Genomic DNA, 19,767 nt, shown 5'->3' with positions numbered 1-19,767 from the left:
TAATGCTTCCTTTCTATTTTCAAAGGGTACTGCTATGTCGATGATATGGCATGTTTTGCTAACTGGAGATCTGATTACAAGATCAGGTCTGAGCAAGCTGTTACACCCTTCCACTCTTTTATTGACACTGACATTGTAGCGCTTAGATGCAAGAGCTTTAATGACTCGATCTTGTATTGCATTATGTCTACGTTGCCAGGCTGCAGAGTGAAGTCTACAATGGTTAAGAACATGGGGAAGAGTCTCAGATGCAAACCCACACCTTCTACATCTCTTGTCCCCATGTCCATAACGCGTGGTACCATTGAGTTTTACAGTTCCTAATCTTGCCTGATGGATAAACCTCCAGTCAGCGAACCTTGTATATTTTCCTTCACTAAGAAAATGGTTAGAATACGACGAGACTGATGAAACATCCATAACTTTACCCTGGTCAGGTTTCTTCACTAATTTAGCAAGGTAAGAGTCTTGGATAGCCTTTCTCAAGCGTGGTTGGAGAAAACCTCGTGCGGTTTCATCAATGATAATTGGATTTCCACTAGAAAGATCAACAATTTTAATTTCAAAATTGTTCCTGATGTCATTGAATCTCCATTCCAAGTTGAGACGCCTCTTCAGTGTCATAGAGGACCTACGACACTGCGACCAAGTGGAAGCTGTGTCGCCGCCATCCCTAGAAAAGTGTTCATCCAATCGACCATTCAAATAGTCTGCCATATCTAAATTTGTTGGCTCTCGTTGAATCTTACGCCTGATGACACTCTTTAATTCATCGAGAGCCACCGACCGTACCCTAGGATCGTTAGAGGTCAACAACCTAAATGCCCGGACAATTGAGGTAATGTCGACCAAGTCACATAAAGGGAGTATACCAGCACCACCCTTATCAGTCGACAGGTAAACAATTTCAGGGCTAGCCCGGACTGGAAGATTTAACCAAGTTTTTGCTAGTCTCTTAAGATCTACGTCAATTCTTCTAAAATGTTTTTTGAGAATGTTAGCTCCCCTCAGCGAGTGTTGGAATCTAGGGAGTATAAAAGATCTAACAGTCTCCAACTTCTGCCAGGGAGCTAATAGACTCGCATCAATTTTATTTAGGTCTTCAGTCGCTTGAGACAAAGCCTCCTCCGGGCTAGTGTTAACCCTAAATCCAGCTGGAATTCCAAGGTAAGTATAAATGTCACTCTCTCTTAAGGACTTGAGTGGTTCACCACCAAGTTCAAAAGTTGATTCTACCACTGACCTTTTACCTTTGCAGTTTACAAGAGACATGCACACTTCGCAGGTTTAAATTTCAGTCCAATATTTTCTGCGGAGCGGTAGGCATCGTTCAGTAGTTCTTGCATTAATTTATTCGACCTTGCTATCAAGACCAGATCGTCAGCGTAAGCAAGGCACGAATATGAGTCACCATGAAGTTTAAATCCATGCGACATAGACAAAGATGTTAATGATTTAATTATGTCTTCCATTGCAATGTTAAAAAGAATCGGGCTGAGAGGACAACCTTGTTTAACACCAGCACGTATAGAGATGTCCTCAGTGTATCCAGAAGTGCAACGGATTCTGGTACTCGAGCCCGAGTACATATTCTCAATAACAGAAATTAGCCTCGCAGGGATATCATACTTCCTAAGACTACTTAGTAGGTGACTATGAGGGATTGAATTGAAGGCGTTGGCTAAATCAAGCCAAGCAACCAAAACCTCCTTATTATTCCTACGCGCATCATTAATAGCCGCCTGGACAATATAATTATGCTCTACACAGCCCTCATAGGGTCGAAAGCCTTTCTGAACCTGTGACAGAATGCCATTCAAATCACAGAATTGTGAAATTCTATCTGCGATAACTCCAGCATATAATTTAGAGATTGTATTGCATAGAGTGATAGGACGCCAATTATTCAGGTCTCGTTTGTCCCCTTTCTTATAAACTAATACAGTATTTGAAGTTTTCCATTTTTTTGGGATCTTGCCCTCACTTAGACAACGATTAAAGATGAAGGTCAGCAAAGCACAATTCGAGTCGTATTTTTTTAGAACAGAATATGGAATACCATCAGGTCCAGGACTGGTATTAGCTGCTTTACCCAGTCTTTTGTTAACTTCCCCCATTGTGATGGATCTAGTGGCTGGGTCATCATTACCTTCTTCTGAGTTTAGATTATCAGGTAAGTCCAGATTAACCATCCTTTTACTTTTAAAGAGATCTTGAAAGTGCTTCTGAATCTCGGCAGCTTCTACATCACAATATTGTGAGGATTGAGTTAAGATGGAGTTAACCGCTTTCTTTTTGTTCAGTCTGAATAATTTTTGTATTTTGGAGGCCTTCTGAGCATCAAATCTAGGGCCATTATTACGCCGATCAAACCTTCCGTCTCTGATGTTGGGTCTTTGGGCAGAAGGATTAGCTCTCTGGTGTACATATCTGGAATGAGTAGACCCACTGCTGTTGTTGTTGTTTTGAGGCAGATTAATTTCATTTGACTTGGGTTTCATAGCCAATATAAGTCCTTCGACAGTCACCTCAAAGTCTTCAAAATCAACAGCCTCTCTCAGCAACGTCAACCAATGGGATTGAAAGTTGGTTAACTTTATTTCGTTATCATTCCTTAAGTCAGCTGGTCGGTCAGTTGAGGGGGCCGATTCCAGAGCAGCAATAAATTCGTCAAGGATTATGTATTCCTCTCCGTCAATGACCATAGTTTCCCCCTGTAAAGTCTGATCAACAACAGTGGCCTGTGAAGAATCAGCTGGATGAGAGAGAGAGAGGTTCAAATCCATATCATGCGCCCTCTCGGAACACTGATTAGCGTCCAAATCATTACTAAATGAAACCCGCTTGGTCACAACATCCAACTCTATATCAATCAAATCGGTCTCTTCAACAGTATAAGTCTGAACACCAGGGGCATTAAGGGGAGACACATTGTTAGAGTCATCAGGATAAACATAATCCGTACTAGAACCAAATGTTTCATTTATAATCCTGAAATTTTTACCGTTGACAATAATTCCGCTACTCGTGGTTTCTACCTTATGGTCGTTATAAGTGACTTGCCTCAATTCTGATGGGTTGGGGTCCGACTGAATAATGGGTCCCTCTAGAGAGTCAGAGAGGTAGCCATCCAGCTGAGCATCACAGATGTCCTGGACTTCTGGACCAGTTTACCCGAGTCCAGAGGGCGACTCCACAAGGCAATCTCTTTGCTGTTGCCTTCAATCCCGGTAACTTGAATTGGGATAGGGGTAGAGGTGGCAACAACTAAATTCTCCTTGTCAAGCATATGAGAATCAGACGGGATATCGTCATCGTCATTAACAGTCAAGAACTCGTTATTATCCTCAAACAGTAAGCTTCCGTTGATCATCCCTATATAACTTTTATTACCCGTAATGCTTAAAGTATCATTAATAGTCACATCATTCTCAACTACCGAATCTTCAACTACACCTAGGGGGCTATGTGCGTTAGTGACAGGGGTATTGTCATTAACACACTCTTCACATGAGCTCTTACAGTCCTTAAAGTGTGATTTTCCTTGTTTTAATAAGTCAAATAGCAAGCCACACTTCGAACATTTAAAGGTCAGCAAAATACCTTTATGGTATTTTTTGACATGTTTATATAGGTCATTGTGAGTTTTATATTCACCGAAAGTACCCCTTTTCGCTGTGCCACTAGCAATATTTGTAAAGCATTTGGTGCATTTAAATGTAGAGGGGAGAGGAATTTCAAGAATCACACTATCCTCTTCCATAGTTGATCGACACGAGCTAACAGACATATTAAAATAACAGAATAGGAATAATATAGTTCTTAGTTATAAATGTTAACAATACCCGCTCTTAAAGATGGGCTCCTCATCATTGGTCCGGTCCAGTCCGCCACTAAGTCCCGCTGCAGTCTTCAAGGTAACAGAGGCCAAATCTCTTGACAGGGCAAGTTCACTGCTGGAAGCGGCCTTCACTGGTACACCCCAGAATGACACGGACTGGCTCCCCACTGGATCGTAGTCCACCTCTCTTGGTCGGAGCTGGCTTCCCGCCGGATGGCAGTCCACCCCTCCTGGTAGGGGCTGGCACGTCTCTGGAACTTCGGCGTAACGGGGGCTGGCTCCCCGCTGGATAGTACTCCTCTGGAGCTTCGGCAAGACGGGGGCTGGTTCCCCGCTGGATGGCAGTCCACCTCACCCAGACAAGGCCAGCACGCCTCTGGAACCTCGGAAGAACGGGGGCTGGATCCCCGCTGGATGGTACGTATCTGGAGCTTCGGTGAGACGGGGGCTGGTTCCCCGCTGGATGGCAGTCCACCTCACCCAGTCGAGGCCAGCACGCCTCTGGACCTTCGAAGAATACGGGGGCTGGATCCCCGCTGGATGGTACGCCTCTGGAGCTGTTTCCTTACTGGATGGCAGTCTACCTTATCCAGTCGAGGCCAGCACGCCTCTGGAACTTCTGCGAGACGGGGGCTGGATCCCCGCTGGATGGTACGCCTCTGGAGCTTCGGCGAGACGGGGGCTGGATCCCCGCTGGATGAGACGCCTCTGGAGCTTCGGCGAGACGGGGGCTGGTTCCCCGCTGGATGGTACGCCTCTGGAGCTTCGGCAAGACGGTGGCTGGTCCTCCGCTGGATGGCAATCCACCTCTCCCAGTCAAGGCTGGCACGCCTCTGGAACTTCAGCGAGACGGGGGCTGGTTGGTACGTCCCTGGAGCTTCAGCGAGATGAGGGCTGGCACCCGCTGAATGGTAGTCCACTTTTCATCAGGTACTATAACAGAGAGAACAAGAGTGTAAACTAAAAGACAAAATAAGCAGTTAGAGACCGTTCAGCCAAGGCTCGTCTCTTTAAGTATATGCCAAAAAATATCAAAGTGTAGCCTGTTAGTTAATAATTAAGCTGATAAGAACAGATCAAATATTCAAAAACACTAAAGGCAAGTTAAAACCAATAAGATTTAGCAATTGCATAAGTGTACAGCATTAGATATATCGTTGCGGGACCATATACATAACAAATTGGCCGTATGATAACCATAAGAGTCATGTGTCAGGTGAATATATTTCTAAAAAATTAATCCAGAATATTAAGTAACGTATAATCACGATAATAACTCTACTTAGTTTGACATACAATAATTACAGAGCCATTAGTAAATGACTATCCTCCATCCTATGATATAGGATCACTCAATTTAAAATACAATAATCATACGACTGTTCATCATAAAGGCAGTTTACATCATTAAATAAAGTAAATTTGCATTCATTGCATACAATTCATTTATAACACAATAAGTGGAAATTCACAAGTAGACAATAAACTCAAAGACACCGAAAAACAAATAAAATACAATATGATTTGCAGTTGCATAGACTTTGAGCAGAATATAATCCAATAATTAAATGAATATAGTGGCCTTTAACCAAATAAAATTCAATCATGCCATAGACATATAATAATATACAAACGTTAAATTATAATTAAAATTATATAAAAGTTATAGGTCCACTACATGAAATATTCAAACAACCCTTAATCAGTAAGGCCGCTTACAATATTTAAAATATAGCTAATTTACATTTATTAGCATATAATTCATTAATAACCGATTGGCCAAGATAAAACAAAAGGCTAACATTAATATCCTACAGGGCCAGTCCAATATTACAGCTTCCCGGTAACATGCTCGGTAGGATATAGGTCATATCAGGTTTAAGACTGGTAAAGTCAATCTACTACTACTTACACAAAACAAGTCACCAGTTAATGAAATCGTCAGTAGTTATACTTCAAGAGTTCAACAGGTAGGAAGGTAAAATCTTAGTACTGTCTAGCCCCTGTTATATGCTCAATAAAAATATCCCTGGACCATTTAATAGTGTCGCTCACAATAAGCCTCTTCATTAGGCCTGAGTATCGATCACTAATGCCCAATGCTCTAATAATACTATCGTTGGCCGGGTCCCATGTTCCAAGGGCTCCAACAACTAGAGCATCACATGTGACCCGCCACCCTTTTGCAATAAGTTGGTCAGCAAGCGATTCGTATTTTAGTTGTTTAAGCATTCGAACAGCTTCAAGAGATTCCTTCCTGTTGTCAAATGGTACAGCTACATCCACAATGTGACACGACTTTTTCTCATTAGAATATGCAACTATGTCAGGCCTTAGTGTGCTATTGCACCCCTCAACTCTTTTATTAATATTAATGATGGAGAATTTGGATGCAATCGCTTTAGCTATACGCTCTTGAATTGCATTGTGGCGCAGCTGCCATGCAGCAGAATGAAGTCTGCAGTGGTTGATCACATGAGGCAAAGTTTCGACAGCGTACCCACATCGCCTACACCTTTTATCTCCTTGTCCGTATCTAGTAGTACCATTTAATTTTACGGTTCCCAGACGAGCCTGGTGTATAAATCTCCAATCTGCAAAGCGGGTATATTTACCCTCCCTAACAAAGTGATTGGAGAAGTAGGAGGCTGAAGAAATGTCCATTACTTTTCCTTGGTCAGGCTTCTTTTTGATTTTAACCAAGTAAAACTCTTGAGCAGCTTTTCTGAGCATTGATTGTAAATAGCCACGTGAAGATTCATCAACAATTATTTTGTTTCCACTAGAGGGACAAGTAAATCTAATCTCCAGGGAATTTCTGTTGTTATTGAACGACCATTCAATGTTGAATTGCTTCTTCAGTAACACAGTTGACTTTCTGCAGTAGGACCAGGTAGAAGAAGTATCACCTCCATCTCTGGAAAACTCCTCATCATTCCTGCCATTCAAGTAATCAGTCAACTCAGACCATGAGGGATCCTTCCTAATTTTCCTTCTTACCACACTCTTCAATTCACCCAATGCCACTCTTTGGACATTCACATCAGGAGTCGTCAGCAATCTATATGCACGGACAATGCTCGAAATATCAACCAGTTCACTCAGGGGCAGAATGCCAGCACCACCCTTATCCGTGGACATAAAAACTATTTCGGGACTAGCCCGAGCTGGCAAGTTAAGCCACTTCTTAACCAGTCGCTTCAAAGCCGAGTCAATTTCTCTGAAGTTCTTTTTCATTATAAGTGAACCCCTAAGAGAATGCTGAAAGCGAGGCAAAATGAAGGACCTTATTGCATCAATTTTTTGCCACGGGGCAAGAAGACTAACATCTATTTTCTGCAGGTCTTCCGTGGCTTTAATTAGGGTTTCATCCGGACTTGAATTTGATTTGAAACCTGCCGGGATTCCCAAATAGCAATATATTTCCCCCTCCTTCAGAACCCTCATAGGGTTACCTCCAAGGAGAAAAGTAGAACCCTCTACTCTTCTTTTACCTTTACAGTTGACATGTAATGATGCGCATTTTGGAGGTTTAAACTTCAAACCGATGGAATCAGCTGTTTTATGAGCTACGGTTAGCAATTCCTGCATCAAAGCGGATGATTTAGCAATGACGACTAGGTCGTCGGCATATGCTAAACATGAGTATGAGTCACCAAGAAGTTTGTAGCCATGAGAGTCACTAACAGAAGTTAACTGACTAATAATAGACTCCATAGCGATATTAAAAAGGACAGGGCTAAGAGGACAGCCCTGTTTAACCCCAGCAGAGATTGGAATGTCCTTGGTATACCCAGTACTACTTCTAATTCGAGTGGTAGAATTAGAGTACATATCCTTAATGATAGTTAAGATACGATCAGGAAAACCAAATTTACGTAGGCTATCTAGGATGTGCTTATGAGGGACCGAGTTAAAGGCATTCGCCAAGTCGAGCCAAGCTACCACCACCTCTTTGTTATTTCTCCGTGCGTCATTGATAGCAGCCTGTATAATGAAGTTATGCTCAACACATCCCTCATAAGGCCGAAACCCTTTCTGAACACCTGAGAGAATTTCATTCCTTTCACAGAATTGAGAAATTCGATCTGAAATGACACCAGCATAAAGTTTCGAAATGGTGTTGCCAAGGCTCGTCTCTTTAAGTATATGCCAAAAAATATCAAAGTGTAGCCTGTTAGTTAATAATTAAGCTGATAAGAACAGAACAGAGTTATAAAATCCAATCAAAATCAGGTATTGTAAAATACAAATCAATTATTGAATTAGAAGATCAAGTTCAAGTTCATTAACTACGTCATCAATTCATAACATATCCAGTATAACCAATATGAGTATCGCTAAATATTCATAAACCATTTGAGTTTATGCCTCATACGCTTAAATAGTTCAAATTTAACATATGAACATTAACCCCACTACAACTAGGAGTTAAATTTGTCAATCTTCAAAGATGACAACGTATGCTATACTAAATAATCTCATAAGATACAACCATAAAATAAGCAAGCGAGACTTCAACCTTAGATCAAATATTCAAAAACACTAAAGGCAAGTTAAAACCAATAAGATTTAGCAATTGCATAAGTGTACAGCATTAGATATATCGTTGCGGGACCATATACATAACAAATTGGCCGTATGATAACCATAAGAGTCATGTGTCAGGTGAATATATTTCTAAAAAATTAATCCAGAATATTAAGTAACGTATAATCACGATAATAACTCTACTTAGTTTGACATACAATAATTACAGAGCCATTAGTAAATGACTATCCTCCATCCTATGATATAGGATCACTCAATTTAAAATACAATAATCATACGACTGTTCATCATAAAGGCAGTTTACATCATTAAATAAAGTAAATTTGCATTCATTGCATACAATTCATTTATAACACAATAAGTGGAAATTCACAAGTAGATAATAAACTCAAAGACACCGAAAAACAAATAAAATACAATATGATTTGCAGTTGCATAGACTTTGAGCAGAATATAATCCAATAATTAAATGAATATAGTGGCCTTTAACCAAATAAAATTCAATCATGCCATGGACATATAATAATATACAAACGTTAAATTATAATTAAAATTATATAAAAGTTATAGGTCCACTACTTGAAATATTCAAACAACCCTTAATCAGTAAGGCCGCTTACAATATTTAAAATATAGCTAATTTACATTTATTAGCATATAATTCATTAATAACCGATTGGCCAAGATAAAACAAAAGGCTAACATTAATATCCTACAGGGCCAGTCCAATATTACAGCTTCCCGGTAACATGCTCGGTAGGATATAGGTCATATCAGGTTTAAGACTGGTAAAGTCAATCTACTACTACTTACACAAAACAAGTCACCAGTTAATGAAATCGTCAGTAATTATACTTCAAGAGTTCAACAGGTAGGAAGGTAAAATCTTAGTACTGTCTAGCCCCTGTTATATGCTCAATAAAAATATCCCTGGACCATTTAATAGTGTCGCTCACAATAAGCCTCTTCATTATCAGAACAGATACTACACTTTGATCTTAGCCAAAAGGCCGAGAAGCGATGGGTTTCGTTTTTTTTTTTTTTTTTTTTTTTTTTTTTTTTTTTTTTTTTGTCCTCGTTTTCCATTTAGAAGGGTACACCTTCTCTTTGGTAAGTGAATTGTTTCCATAAATGTTTTCCCTTGCAAGGTGATGGTCTAAGTGTTTTCAGTAATGAAGTGGTACATATTTACTTATTCTGAGGGTAGTTCACTTAGATCTTATTTATGCAGTAGTGGGAAAATTACTTCTGTTAGGAAAGTAATAATTTGCTATGGTGCGGCATGTGTTGGATATATCACGTGCCGTAGTTCCGGAGGATGATGGATATTATACAGCTGGTAGTCAGGATGCTGTGGATCTATCAGGAAGGTGTACATGGTTAAGAGATGCTGTAATGGTGTGCAGTGGTATGTGGGAAGGCAGTCGTGTAGAGCATCTTCGTACATTGTGCTAAGAAGTTGTGGATGGTGCGAGTTCATTCGACCAGTTATATATTTGTGACGGATGGCTTCGATGTGGGTTGTGATTTCGGGAAAGGTTATTCGCTCGTACAGTAGTCGTGTAGGACTTGGTAGGACTACTCTGAAGGCCAAACGAAGAGCATGTCTTTCCAGAACTTGTAGTTTGTGATAGAATGAGTCTGGGGCTGATATCCATGCAGTGTGGCCGTAAGTAATTGCTGGTCGAAGGAAAGCCTTGTAGGTATGTAGGACAACCTGGGAGTTGAGTCCCCAGGATGTTCCAATTAGCCGTTTGAGCAAGCTCAGACGATTTGTAGCTTTTTGGACGATGTTGAGCAATTGAGGTTTCCAGGTTAGCTTGGAGTCAAATATGACTCCCAGATATTTTGCAGTGGTGGCAGGCAGAATTGGAGTTCCCCGTATTTTGATGTTTAATAATGTTGGGTTCCTTTGGATCTTCGAGCGACAGCCTGTCTGCAGAAACACCAATGCTTGTGTTTTGAGAGCATTAATTGTGAGACGCCATGTGTCACACCATCTTTGGAAGGAGTTTATAGCTGGTTGGAGAGTTTTGTTTATAGCTTGGATGGTTGAACAACAGGCGAGAAATGCGGTGTCGTCAGCGAATTGGTAGATAGAAACTTGTGGGGGTTTTGGCATATCGGCAACGTATAGTATGTAGAGTAATGGTGATAAAGCAGCACCCTGTGGAACGCCAGAGTAAGGGAAAATGGGGTATGACATCGCTCCATTTACAGTGACATAAGCGACCCTATTTGTTAGAAAGCTGTGTACTAATCTGACATAGCAAAGCGGTAGTTGGAATTTATGGAGCTTGTAAATGAGTCCAGTATGCCATACTTTGTCAAATGCTTTCTCCAGGTCGAATAGTACTAGGCAGGATGGTTTGGATGTGTTGAAATGATTTGTGATGCGAGTCGTTAGTTTTAATAAATTATCAAGGACACTGTGTTGAGGTCTAAAGCCTGCTTGGTGCGACGGAAGTAAACTGTGTGCTTGTAAGTGCATGTGTATGCGTCGAACAATGATGCGTTCGAATATTTTGCTAAAGGTTGATGTGAGCTGAATAGGTCGATAGTTTGTTGGGTTGGTACTATCTTTGTTTGGTTTTGGGAACATTAGAACCTTTGAAATCTTCCAGTCTGTCGGGTAGTGTCCTGTGCGGAGGATAAAATTGTAGATAATGGCCAGAAAGGACAGCAATGCAAGCGGGGCCTGTTTAATCAATACGTATGTGATATTGTCCAATCCGGGAGCAGTGTTTCTCTTCCTACGCACAGTATTGATAATATCGTCTGTTGTGATAGGAACAGTTAGAGCATTTGTATGATCAATAGTGTGCGTATTACTGGGTTGCAGTTGCCTGTTATTGGGGTTTGTGACTCTGTCAATTTTGGTCTGGAGGCGGAGATTTGGAGCTAGTTGCGGTGTCGGAGTGAAAGTGTCTTGCAAGGCATTTGCGAAGGCATAAGCTTTTTCAGTGTCTGTGTTTAGAGCTACGTCCTTGATTGTTATCGGATAAGGAGTACTACTGGATTGTCCAGTGAGCACCTTGAAACGTTTCCAGTATTTTGTGGGATGGCTTTCGTCACTCAATTGGTTGCACGTTTCAATCCATCGACGTTGTTTATAAGCTTTTATATAGTTATGAACTGTACGCAGCCATTGACGGTGTAAGTTAAGGGATTCAGGATTTCTGGTCTGGAGATAGTCCCTGTATGCTCGTCGTGATGCTGTGATTAGGTGAAGATATTGCGGAGGTAGCTTTGGTTTGTAACTATTGAGAGTGGTCGTAGGTATGTTAGTGGTTGCCGCACTGGTAATCTGAGCAGTAAGATGTTCCACCGCCGTATCGAGTTCCTCTGAATTGTTTGGTTCTGGATGCGGGTGAGAAAAAGCATTCTGTAGCTTTTCACTATATGCCTCCCAGTTCGCTTTGTTGTAACACCAGATTTTTCGAGGTTGTATTGTACTGCTCGTATTGCGGTTACCAAGATTTAAGGTAATTTTCACTGGGTCATGGTCACTGCCGATGGAATCCAGCACAGATATGTTCAAGCAGGCACTTAGAGATGTTGATGTTATAACAACGTCAGGGGTAGTGTTACTTATGGGACGTGTGGCTCTGGGCAGTACATGGAATTCTGCTGTAGTGTTTTGGTCCAGAAATTGTAAAAAGTTTGTTTTGTCTTGCATGGTTCGGCTATGATAATTGATGTCCGCTGCTATGATATAATGTTTGCTAAGGGTTTGGATATGTTGAAAGAATTGGTATGGAATAGTCTCCCCTGGTCTTACATAGATGGTAGCAAATGTAACGACCCGGGATGGAAAGTAGATTGTACTAGCAGTATGTTCTGGCAAGTGGAAGTGTGGTGGGAAGGTAACTGTTCGATATGGTAATTTTCTATCTACTCCAATTGCTGTGCCGCCGTTTACTCTTAAGCCCGGCGGGCCATCGTGGCGTAAGATGTTGTATGGTGGAATATGACAGATCATTTTTGGAGCAAGATAGGTTTCGTTTAGCGCAAAGCAGTGAACAGATTCTTCCAAGAGCAGGTGTTGCAATAAAGCTTTTCGTTTAGAAACGGATCGGATATTTAAAAATAGAAAATTATACATATTCCGTACTGCCATATTCAAAACCTTAAACCGCAGTTTCCAAGTGGGATATGTGGAAATGCACGTGAGGACCAGAGTATGTTGCATGGAGTTGCAAGTTGAAAATGGTTTTTGCCGATGCCGTTACTTGGGTTAATATGTGCGTTCTTAAAAATGGGTGCACATTTTGGAGAGTCAGTGTGAAGAAACGTATTAGATCTTCCACTGTTACAGGATGTCGTAGTGAGTTGTCAGGTTCCGTAGCAGTGTCATTGGTGCGCAGGGGGACTGTTAGGTCGGGGTGTTCAGGTATTGCTTCTGGCTTGGCTTTGCATTTGTAGCTGTATGTAGGATGGTTTTCCGTACATGTGACACATTTTGGTGGAGCAGTTTGGTTTTGACATTCTTTGGTTGAATGGGGTCCTGAACAGTATCCGCATTTATCTCGGTTTGGACATGCAGCGGTAGTGTGCTTGTTATATTGTTGGCATTTTTCGCACCGCAATGGAAGAGGTTGTTGAGAACGGGATGGTTCAACTTTGTACCTGCGTCTGTATATGTATGCTCCACTGTGTAGTAGTGTGTCTACAGCATTTTGTGAGTCTGTTAGGACCCGCACCATGTATGTGGGTCCGTTGTTATTGCGAATACGGATACATTTGCGGATTTGTACACCTTCGCATTCCAGTTCCTCAAAGATCTCCTCGTCTGTTAAGACAGGTTCTACACCCCTGATGACTACTGATAGTAGTGGGGATTTATGTGGTGGTGGTGGTTGTTTTTAAGTGGAAGCATTCAGTGTTTGGATGTTTGCTTTGGCTCCATAAATTTCAAAAGAAGCTTTGTTTCTAATTAGTTTTGCAAAGTCTGGATCTGGTGATTTCAATATGATGCCATTACGGGTGAACAGTATTTGTGCAATTTGTGCCCTTGGTACATACTTAGATGTTTGTTGGAACACATGTTTTGCTGTGTTGAATTTGGTGTCGTAATTGGTGAGCAGGAAGTTGTATAAGCTATTATCCTGTTGTTTGGATTTTAGTTGGGTTGCATGAGCTGTATTTCCTGTATCTCGTTTAATTGGTGATCTAGATCGTTGACGTTGAGGTAGAGGTAATCCTTCATAGGAATTGCGACGTCGGTGTTTTGTGGAATAGCTGGACGTTTGCATTGGATCATTGGTACTTCGTGAATCGAGCATCGTCTCGGAGTTTGGACCGTCAGTCCGTTTAGTACCTCCGGTGAAGGTTTTCACCCCTTCTCGCTGTCGTAGCAGCGTTGCAGGAAGACCATGATGCATATCAGAAGACCACAACCGTGAGTTGTTTATATGATCCAATAGAACAAACGCAAATCCTATGGGAAAAGAGGCACAAACTCAAACCAACTGACAACTCAATCCAAAGAAGCGAATCCAAATTCCAAACTAATTGTAGAGCCCAAGACAAAGAAGAGGAAGGATGAAGGTAGTAAGGGAAAACAGTTTCAAAAATATTGCAAGTCGTATGTCTGCTCCACTCAACGTGTTCAACCAAAAAGGTTCCTCGCAATCACCTAACCACCGTGTAGGCACAATTGGTACCGTTTGTCCGTTCCAGACTTACGGCTTCCACCTGGAATAATTGGCCCACGATGCGTGACACAAGAGAGACCGACTTACGATTACCTATACCTTGATGGGTTTCGGTGCAAAAAGTGTCAAAATGAACGTGAACAACAGCTTACCTGGCCGTGGGAGTCACAGTTTCGTTGACCCTGCAGATTTATCACAAGATTTCTGATCACAAGTGAACATGTATTTAAACGCAGCCCAGAAGGACTCATTTAATTGATATGTGAGATTTGCCGATATGCACCACAATTTGTCAGGGTGAGGAACGGAAGTGATCTGGAGTGACACTTTTTGAGGGCCAGGTACTTATACCAATGGCTAGCAAACAGGTTCCGTTTCCGGTGCTCTGAGAAATTCCCTCGCGCAGCGTGGATTTTCCCGCACTGGCGCACGATCGTAGAGTCGTCACTGGTTTCCCGCCATTGGACGCCCAAGCTGCTAATATTTCTGGATTGCAGTAAATAGAATGAAATGCGCCCATCGGGGAATGTAGGTAGCATTGGCCCAACTTGACTCTCGTTTCGCAGTGTACAACGTTTCCACTCAAAAGCAACGCATGTGGGTTTACGGAATACCTTTTCATATAAGTGTGTATTGCAGAAATAGAAAAGAGGCCACATAAGGAGGAAAACGTGTAAAATTGCAGAAGTGGATACATTTCGCGAAACGAAATTGTTCCACCAAAAGGTGCCCGTTGCACACACCGCGAATGCCTCGGTACGGGTTTAAACGAACGGGAGACAAGCTGTGACGCTGTATTGAGCGTTGCGAATGGTTGTGGAGAAAAGTGATATGAAAGAAAGATAGGCACACAGAGGGCAATTTGAGGTGTGCATGTGTGAATCGCCTTACCTAAAGTGACAAATGAACATTGCAAATTACCTAGAGAAATCGAGGATATGGTTCATGTGTGGGCGAGCCTCTGTGCTGGAATGGTCAGTGTTAAGCGTTACGAAGAGAGGGAAGTTGTAAATATAGAAAATGTTCCATCCTGCCATCCATCGTCGCGATTATCCGAAATTGTAGTAACGCGACGTAAAGGGAAGTGAAAGAAGTAGAATAAGCTTTTCAATGGAAATGTCGCATGTTCTGTAGGCAACTAAATATCCGATGTATTAACATTGCACAAATCCAAAATATGAAACACATTTTTGGGTAAATCGTTTTTTTTTTGCATTCGATAAGGTCTGCCGTTCCCGACTGTACTGCAATGCCGGGCCGACAGGTGGTGAGGGTGTGGCAAGCCACGACCGCCTCACCTGTTTCCAAAAATCAGTTTAATATACTGGACCTGCAATGCAGGTCGTATCAGATATTAAGCTGATAAGAACAGATTAAAACTTTTATTCAAGAAAATGCTCCATATTACAGTAGATTTAAGATATAAAATAGACAAATTGCACATCATTGATGGCGTTCGTTTTTAGATTACAATACATTTAAAATATGAAATAATAAGCTGTACATCTTTGATGGCCGATCTTGCAAAAAACATAGATAAGACAGGCAATAATAAATGTTTTAGTCAGTTACAGTTGGAAGGTCACATTAAGCAGTACATGGCATTAAAAGACCCTTCAAGAACAAGGCCAAAAATGTCAATTTTAAATACAATAGGACCAATGCACATATAAACCAATAAGAATCACAATATATAAAATTTTCAGATGTAAAGTATAGTAAGGAGAGCAACAGAGTAAAATTGAGCTACAATCTCATTAGGTAACATTGCACAAATTTTTAACCCAATTTCGTTGTCATGGTATCATCCTTGTATTCACAAAAGTAATTCCTTATGTATATTACAGTTCTTTTAATAATGAAATGTCCAGTGACATATCCTAAATAGTCATTCATGTAAAAAACATAAATAAAATAGATAACAGATTTTAGTCTATTACCATTAGGCGAATCATAATTACCTGATTAATACGATTCATTAAAAAATTCCATCAATTACACTCCATTTCAATATCAGTATGGCTCACTTAAGTTGATTGTCAAAATGACATCAAAAATCATAAAAACACAATAGAATTAATGTACATATAAATTAATAAAGATCACCATACACACCGTTGCGAGTACAAATTATGATAGCAAGTTTGGTCAAGTCAATTTAATATTTTTTTTTTTTATCAAAGATGATAGTGTCAAATTTAAATGTTATGTACATATAAGCATAAAAATTCACAGAATATACATTAACAAATTCTACAAAATAATAGGTTCAGCTTAACAAATTAACAACTTAATTGCAAAATGATTTTTATAATTATTACAGCTCATTTAAGAATATAAAAGTCTAATTTCTCATCCTAGATAATCATTCTAGTAGAAGCATTGGTGAAATAGATAACAAATCTCAATCCATTGCAATTAGGCAGTTCACAATTACATGATTAGACCATTCATTAAAAATCCCATCAGTAATACTCCATATCAATGTCAATGTGACCAATCTAAATCACTTGTCAAAATTACTCAAAGGCCATAAATATTAACTTTAAATACAATAAAAAACAGTGAACGTATAACTCAATAAGGTTCACCGTACACATAGTATCAAATTCAGAGTATAATAGCGAATTTGGTAGAGCCAAAATAAGCTCCAGTTTCTTAAATCGAGTTGAGCAAATTCTTACCTGATATAATTATCATCGCCACTCAGGCCTCCTGGTATTGCCTTGATCCGGTGATATGTTCAATGAATATGTCGCGAGACCATTTTATGGTATCGCTTACCATCAATTTTTTCATCAGACCCGCATACCTGTCACTAATACCCAGAGCCCTAATGATTCTATCATTTGCTGGGTCCCATGATCCCAGAGCTCCAACTACCAAGGCATCACAGGTGACTCGCCACCCCTGACTAGCAAGTTCATCAGCAAGCGGTTCGTACTTTAGCTGTTTAATCATCCGAACCGCCTCTAATGCTTCCTTCCTATTTTCAAAGGGTACTGCTATGTCGATGATATGGCATGTTTTGCTAACTGGAGATCTGATTACAAGATCAGGTCTGAGCAAGCTGTTACACCCTTCCACTCTTTTATTGACACTGACATTGTAGCGCTTAGATGCAAGAGCTTTAATGACTCGATCTTGTATTGCATTATGTCTACGTTGCCAGGCTGCAGAGTGAAGTCTACAATGGTTAAGAACATGGGGAAGAGTCTCAGATGCAAACCCACACCTTCTACATCTCTTGTCCCCATGTCCATAACGCGTGGTACCATTGAGTTTTACAGTTCCTAATCTTGCCTGATGGATAAACCTCCAGTCAGCGAACCTTGTATATTTTCCTTCACTAAGAAAATGGTTAGAATACGACGAGACTGATGAAACATCCATAACTTTACCCTGGTCAGGTTTCTTCACTAATTTAGCAAGGTAAGAGTCTTGGATAGCCTTTCTCAAGCGTGGTTGGAGAAAACCTCGTGCGGTTTCATCAATGATAACTGGATTTCCACTAGAAAGATCAACAATTTTAATTTCAAAATTGTTCCTGATGTCATTGAATCTCCATTCAAAGTTGAGACGCCTCTTCAGTGTCATAGAGGACCTACGACACTGCGACCAAGTGGAAGCTGTGTCGCCGCCATCCCTAGAAAAGTGTTCATCCAATCGACCATTCAAATAGTCTGCCGTTCCCGACTGTACTGCAATGCCGGGCCGACAGGTGGTGAGGGTGTGGCAAGCCACGACCGCCTCACCTGTTTCCAAAAATCAGTTTAATATACTGGACCTGCAATGCAGGTCGTATCAGATATTAAGCTGATAAGAACAGATACTACACTTTGATCTTAGCCAAAAGGCCGAGAAGCGATGGGTTTCGGTGCAAAAAGTGTCAAAATGAACGTGAACAACAGCTTACCTGGCCGTGGGAGTCACAGTTCCGTTGACCCTGCAGATTTATCACAAGATTTCTGATCACAAGTGAACATGTATTTAAACGCAGCCCAGAAGGACTCATTTAATTGATATGTGAGATTTGCCGATATGCACCACAATTTGTCAGGGTGAGGAACGGAAGTGATCTGGAGTGACACTTTTTGAGGGCCAGGTACTTATACCAATGGCTAGCAAACAGGTTCCGTTTCCGGTGCTCTGAGAAATTCCCTCGCGCAGCGTGGATTTTCCCGCACTGGCGCACGATCGTAGAGTCGTCACTGGTTTCCCGCCATTGGACGCCCAAGCTGCTAATATTTCTGGATTGCAGTAAATAGAATGAAATGCGCCCATCGGGGAATGTAGGTAGCATTGGCCCAACTTGACTCTCGTTTCGCAGTGTACAACGTTTCCACTCAAAAGCAACGCATGTGGGTTTACGGAATACCTTTTCATATAAGTGTGTATTGCAGAAATAGAAAAGAGGCCACATAAGGAGGAAAACGTGTAAAATTGCAGAAGTGGATACATTTCGCGAAACGAAATTGTTCCACCAAAAGGTGCCCGTTGCACACACCGCGAATGCCTCGGTACGGGTTTAAACGAACGGGAGACAAGCTGTGACGCTGTATTGAGCGTTGCGAATGGTTGTGGAGAAAAGTGATATGAAAGAAAGATAGGCACACAGAGGGCAATTTGAGGTGTGCATGTGTGAATCGCCTTACCTAAAGTGACAAATGAACATTGCAAATTACCTAGAGAAATCGAGGATATGGTTCATGTGTGGGCGAGCCTCTGTGCTGGAATGGTCAGTGTTAAGCGTTACGAAGAGAGGGAAGTTGTAAATATAGAAAATGTTCCATCCTGCCATCCATCGTCGCGATTATCCGAAATTGTAGTAACGCGACGTAAAGGGAAGTGAAAGAAGTAGAATAAGCTTTTCAATGGAAATGTCGCATGTTCTGTAGGCAACTAAATATCCGATGTATTAACATTGCACAAATCCAAAATATGAAACACATTTTTGGGTAAATCGTTTTTTTTTTTTTTTTTGTTTTTTTTTTGCATTCGATAAGGTCTGCCGTTCCCGACTGTACTGCAATGCCGGGCCGACAGGTGGTGAGGGTGTGGCAAGCCACGACCGCCTCACCTGTTTCCCAAAATCAGTTTAATATACTGGACCTGCAATGCAGGTCGTATCAGATATTAAACTGATAAGAACAGATTAAAACTTTTATTCAAAAAATGCTCCATATTACAGTAGATTTAAGATATAAAATAGACAAATTGCACATCATTGATGGCGTTCGTTTTTAGATTACAATACATTTAAAATATGAAATAATAAGCTGTTCATCTTTGATGGCCGATCTTGCAAAAACATAGATAAGACAGGCAATAATAAATGTTTTAGTCAGTTACAGTTGGAAGGTCACATTAAACAATACATGGCAAGGCCAAAAATGTCAATTTTAAATAAAATAGGACCAATGCAAATATAAACCAATAAGAATCACAATATATAAATTTTCAGATGTAAAGTATAGTAAGGAGAGCAACAGAGTAAAATTGAGCTACAATCTCATTAGGTAACATTGCACAAATTCTTAACCCAATTTCGTTGTCATGGTATCATCCTTGTACACTTTGATCTTAGCCAAAAGGCCGAGAAGCGATTGGTTTCGGTTTTTTTTTTTTTTTTTTTTTTTTTTTTGCTAGTGTTAACCCGTTGAGAGGGTTATGCCCTCACTTCGGTAAGTGATTTCATTGTAAGTTATGTGTCTTTCA

General features: G+C 40.7%; 1 protein-coding gene, 2 non-coding genes and 2 pseudogenes across 3 annotated transcripts; all 5 read right to left on the bottom strand.

The window, feature by feature from the left end:
- Positions 1-5,827: 5,827 nt before the first annotated feature.
- Positions 5,828-7,558, bottom strand: LOC145985485 (uncharacterized protein T26G10.4-like). The gene has a single exon (XM_083119556.1). It carries the CDS (start codon positions 7,556-7,558, stop codon positions 5,828-5,830), a length of 1,731 nt encoding a protein of 576 aa, XP_082975682.1.
- Positions 7,559-9,249: 1,691 nt separating this feature from the next.
- On the bottom strand, positions 9,250-9,414 carry LOC145986099 (U2 spliceosomal RNA; annotated as a pseudogene).
- A 5,854-nt stretch (positions 9,415-15,268) lies between these two features.
- Positions 15,269-15,454, bottom strand: LOC145986089 (U2 spliceosomal RNA). Its single transcript, XR_014441534.1, has one exon. It is a non-coding gene; the product is annotated as a U2 spliceosomal RNA (small nuclear RNA).
- Positions 15,455-17,725: 2,271 nt separating this feature from the next.
- Positions 17,726-17,918, bottom strand: LOC145986075 (U2 spliceosomal RNA). Its single transcript, XR_014441521.1, has one exon. It is a non-coding gene; the product is annotated as a U2 spliceosomal RNA (small nuclear RNA).
- Positions 17,919-19,050: 1,132 nt separating this feature from the next.
- Positions 19,051-19,226, bottom strand: LOC145986091 (U2 spliceosomal RNA; annotated as a pseudogene).
- Between the last annotated feature and the right edge of the window lie 541 nt (positions 19,227-19,767).

The sequence above is a fragment of the Lepisma saccharinum genome, chromosome 3, assembly GCF_977018435.1.
Source record: "Lepisma saccharinum chromosome 3, izLepSacc3.1, whole genome shotgun sequence".
NCBI classification, from domain to species: Eukaryota; Metazoa; Arthropoda; class Insecta; order Zygentoma; family Lepismatidae; genus Lepisma; species Lepisma saccharinum.
Note: the sequence above shows the minus strand (reverse complement) of the source record. Positions and strands in the feature narration are given on the sequence as shown.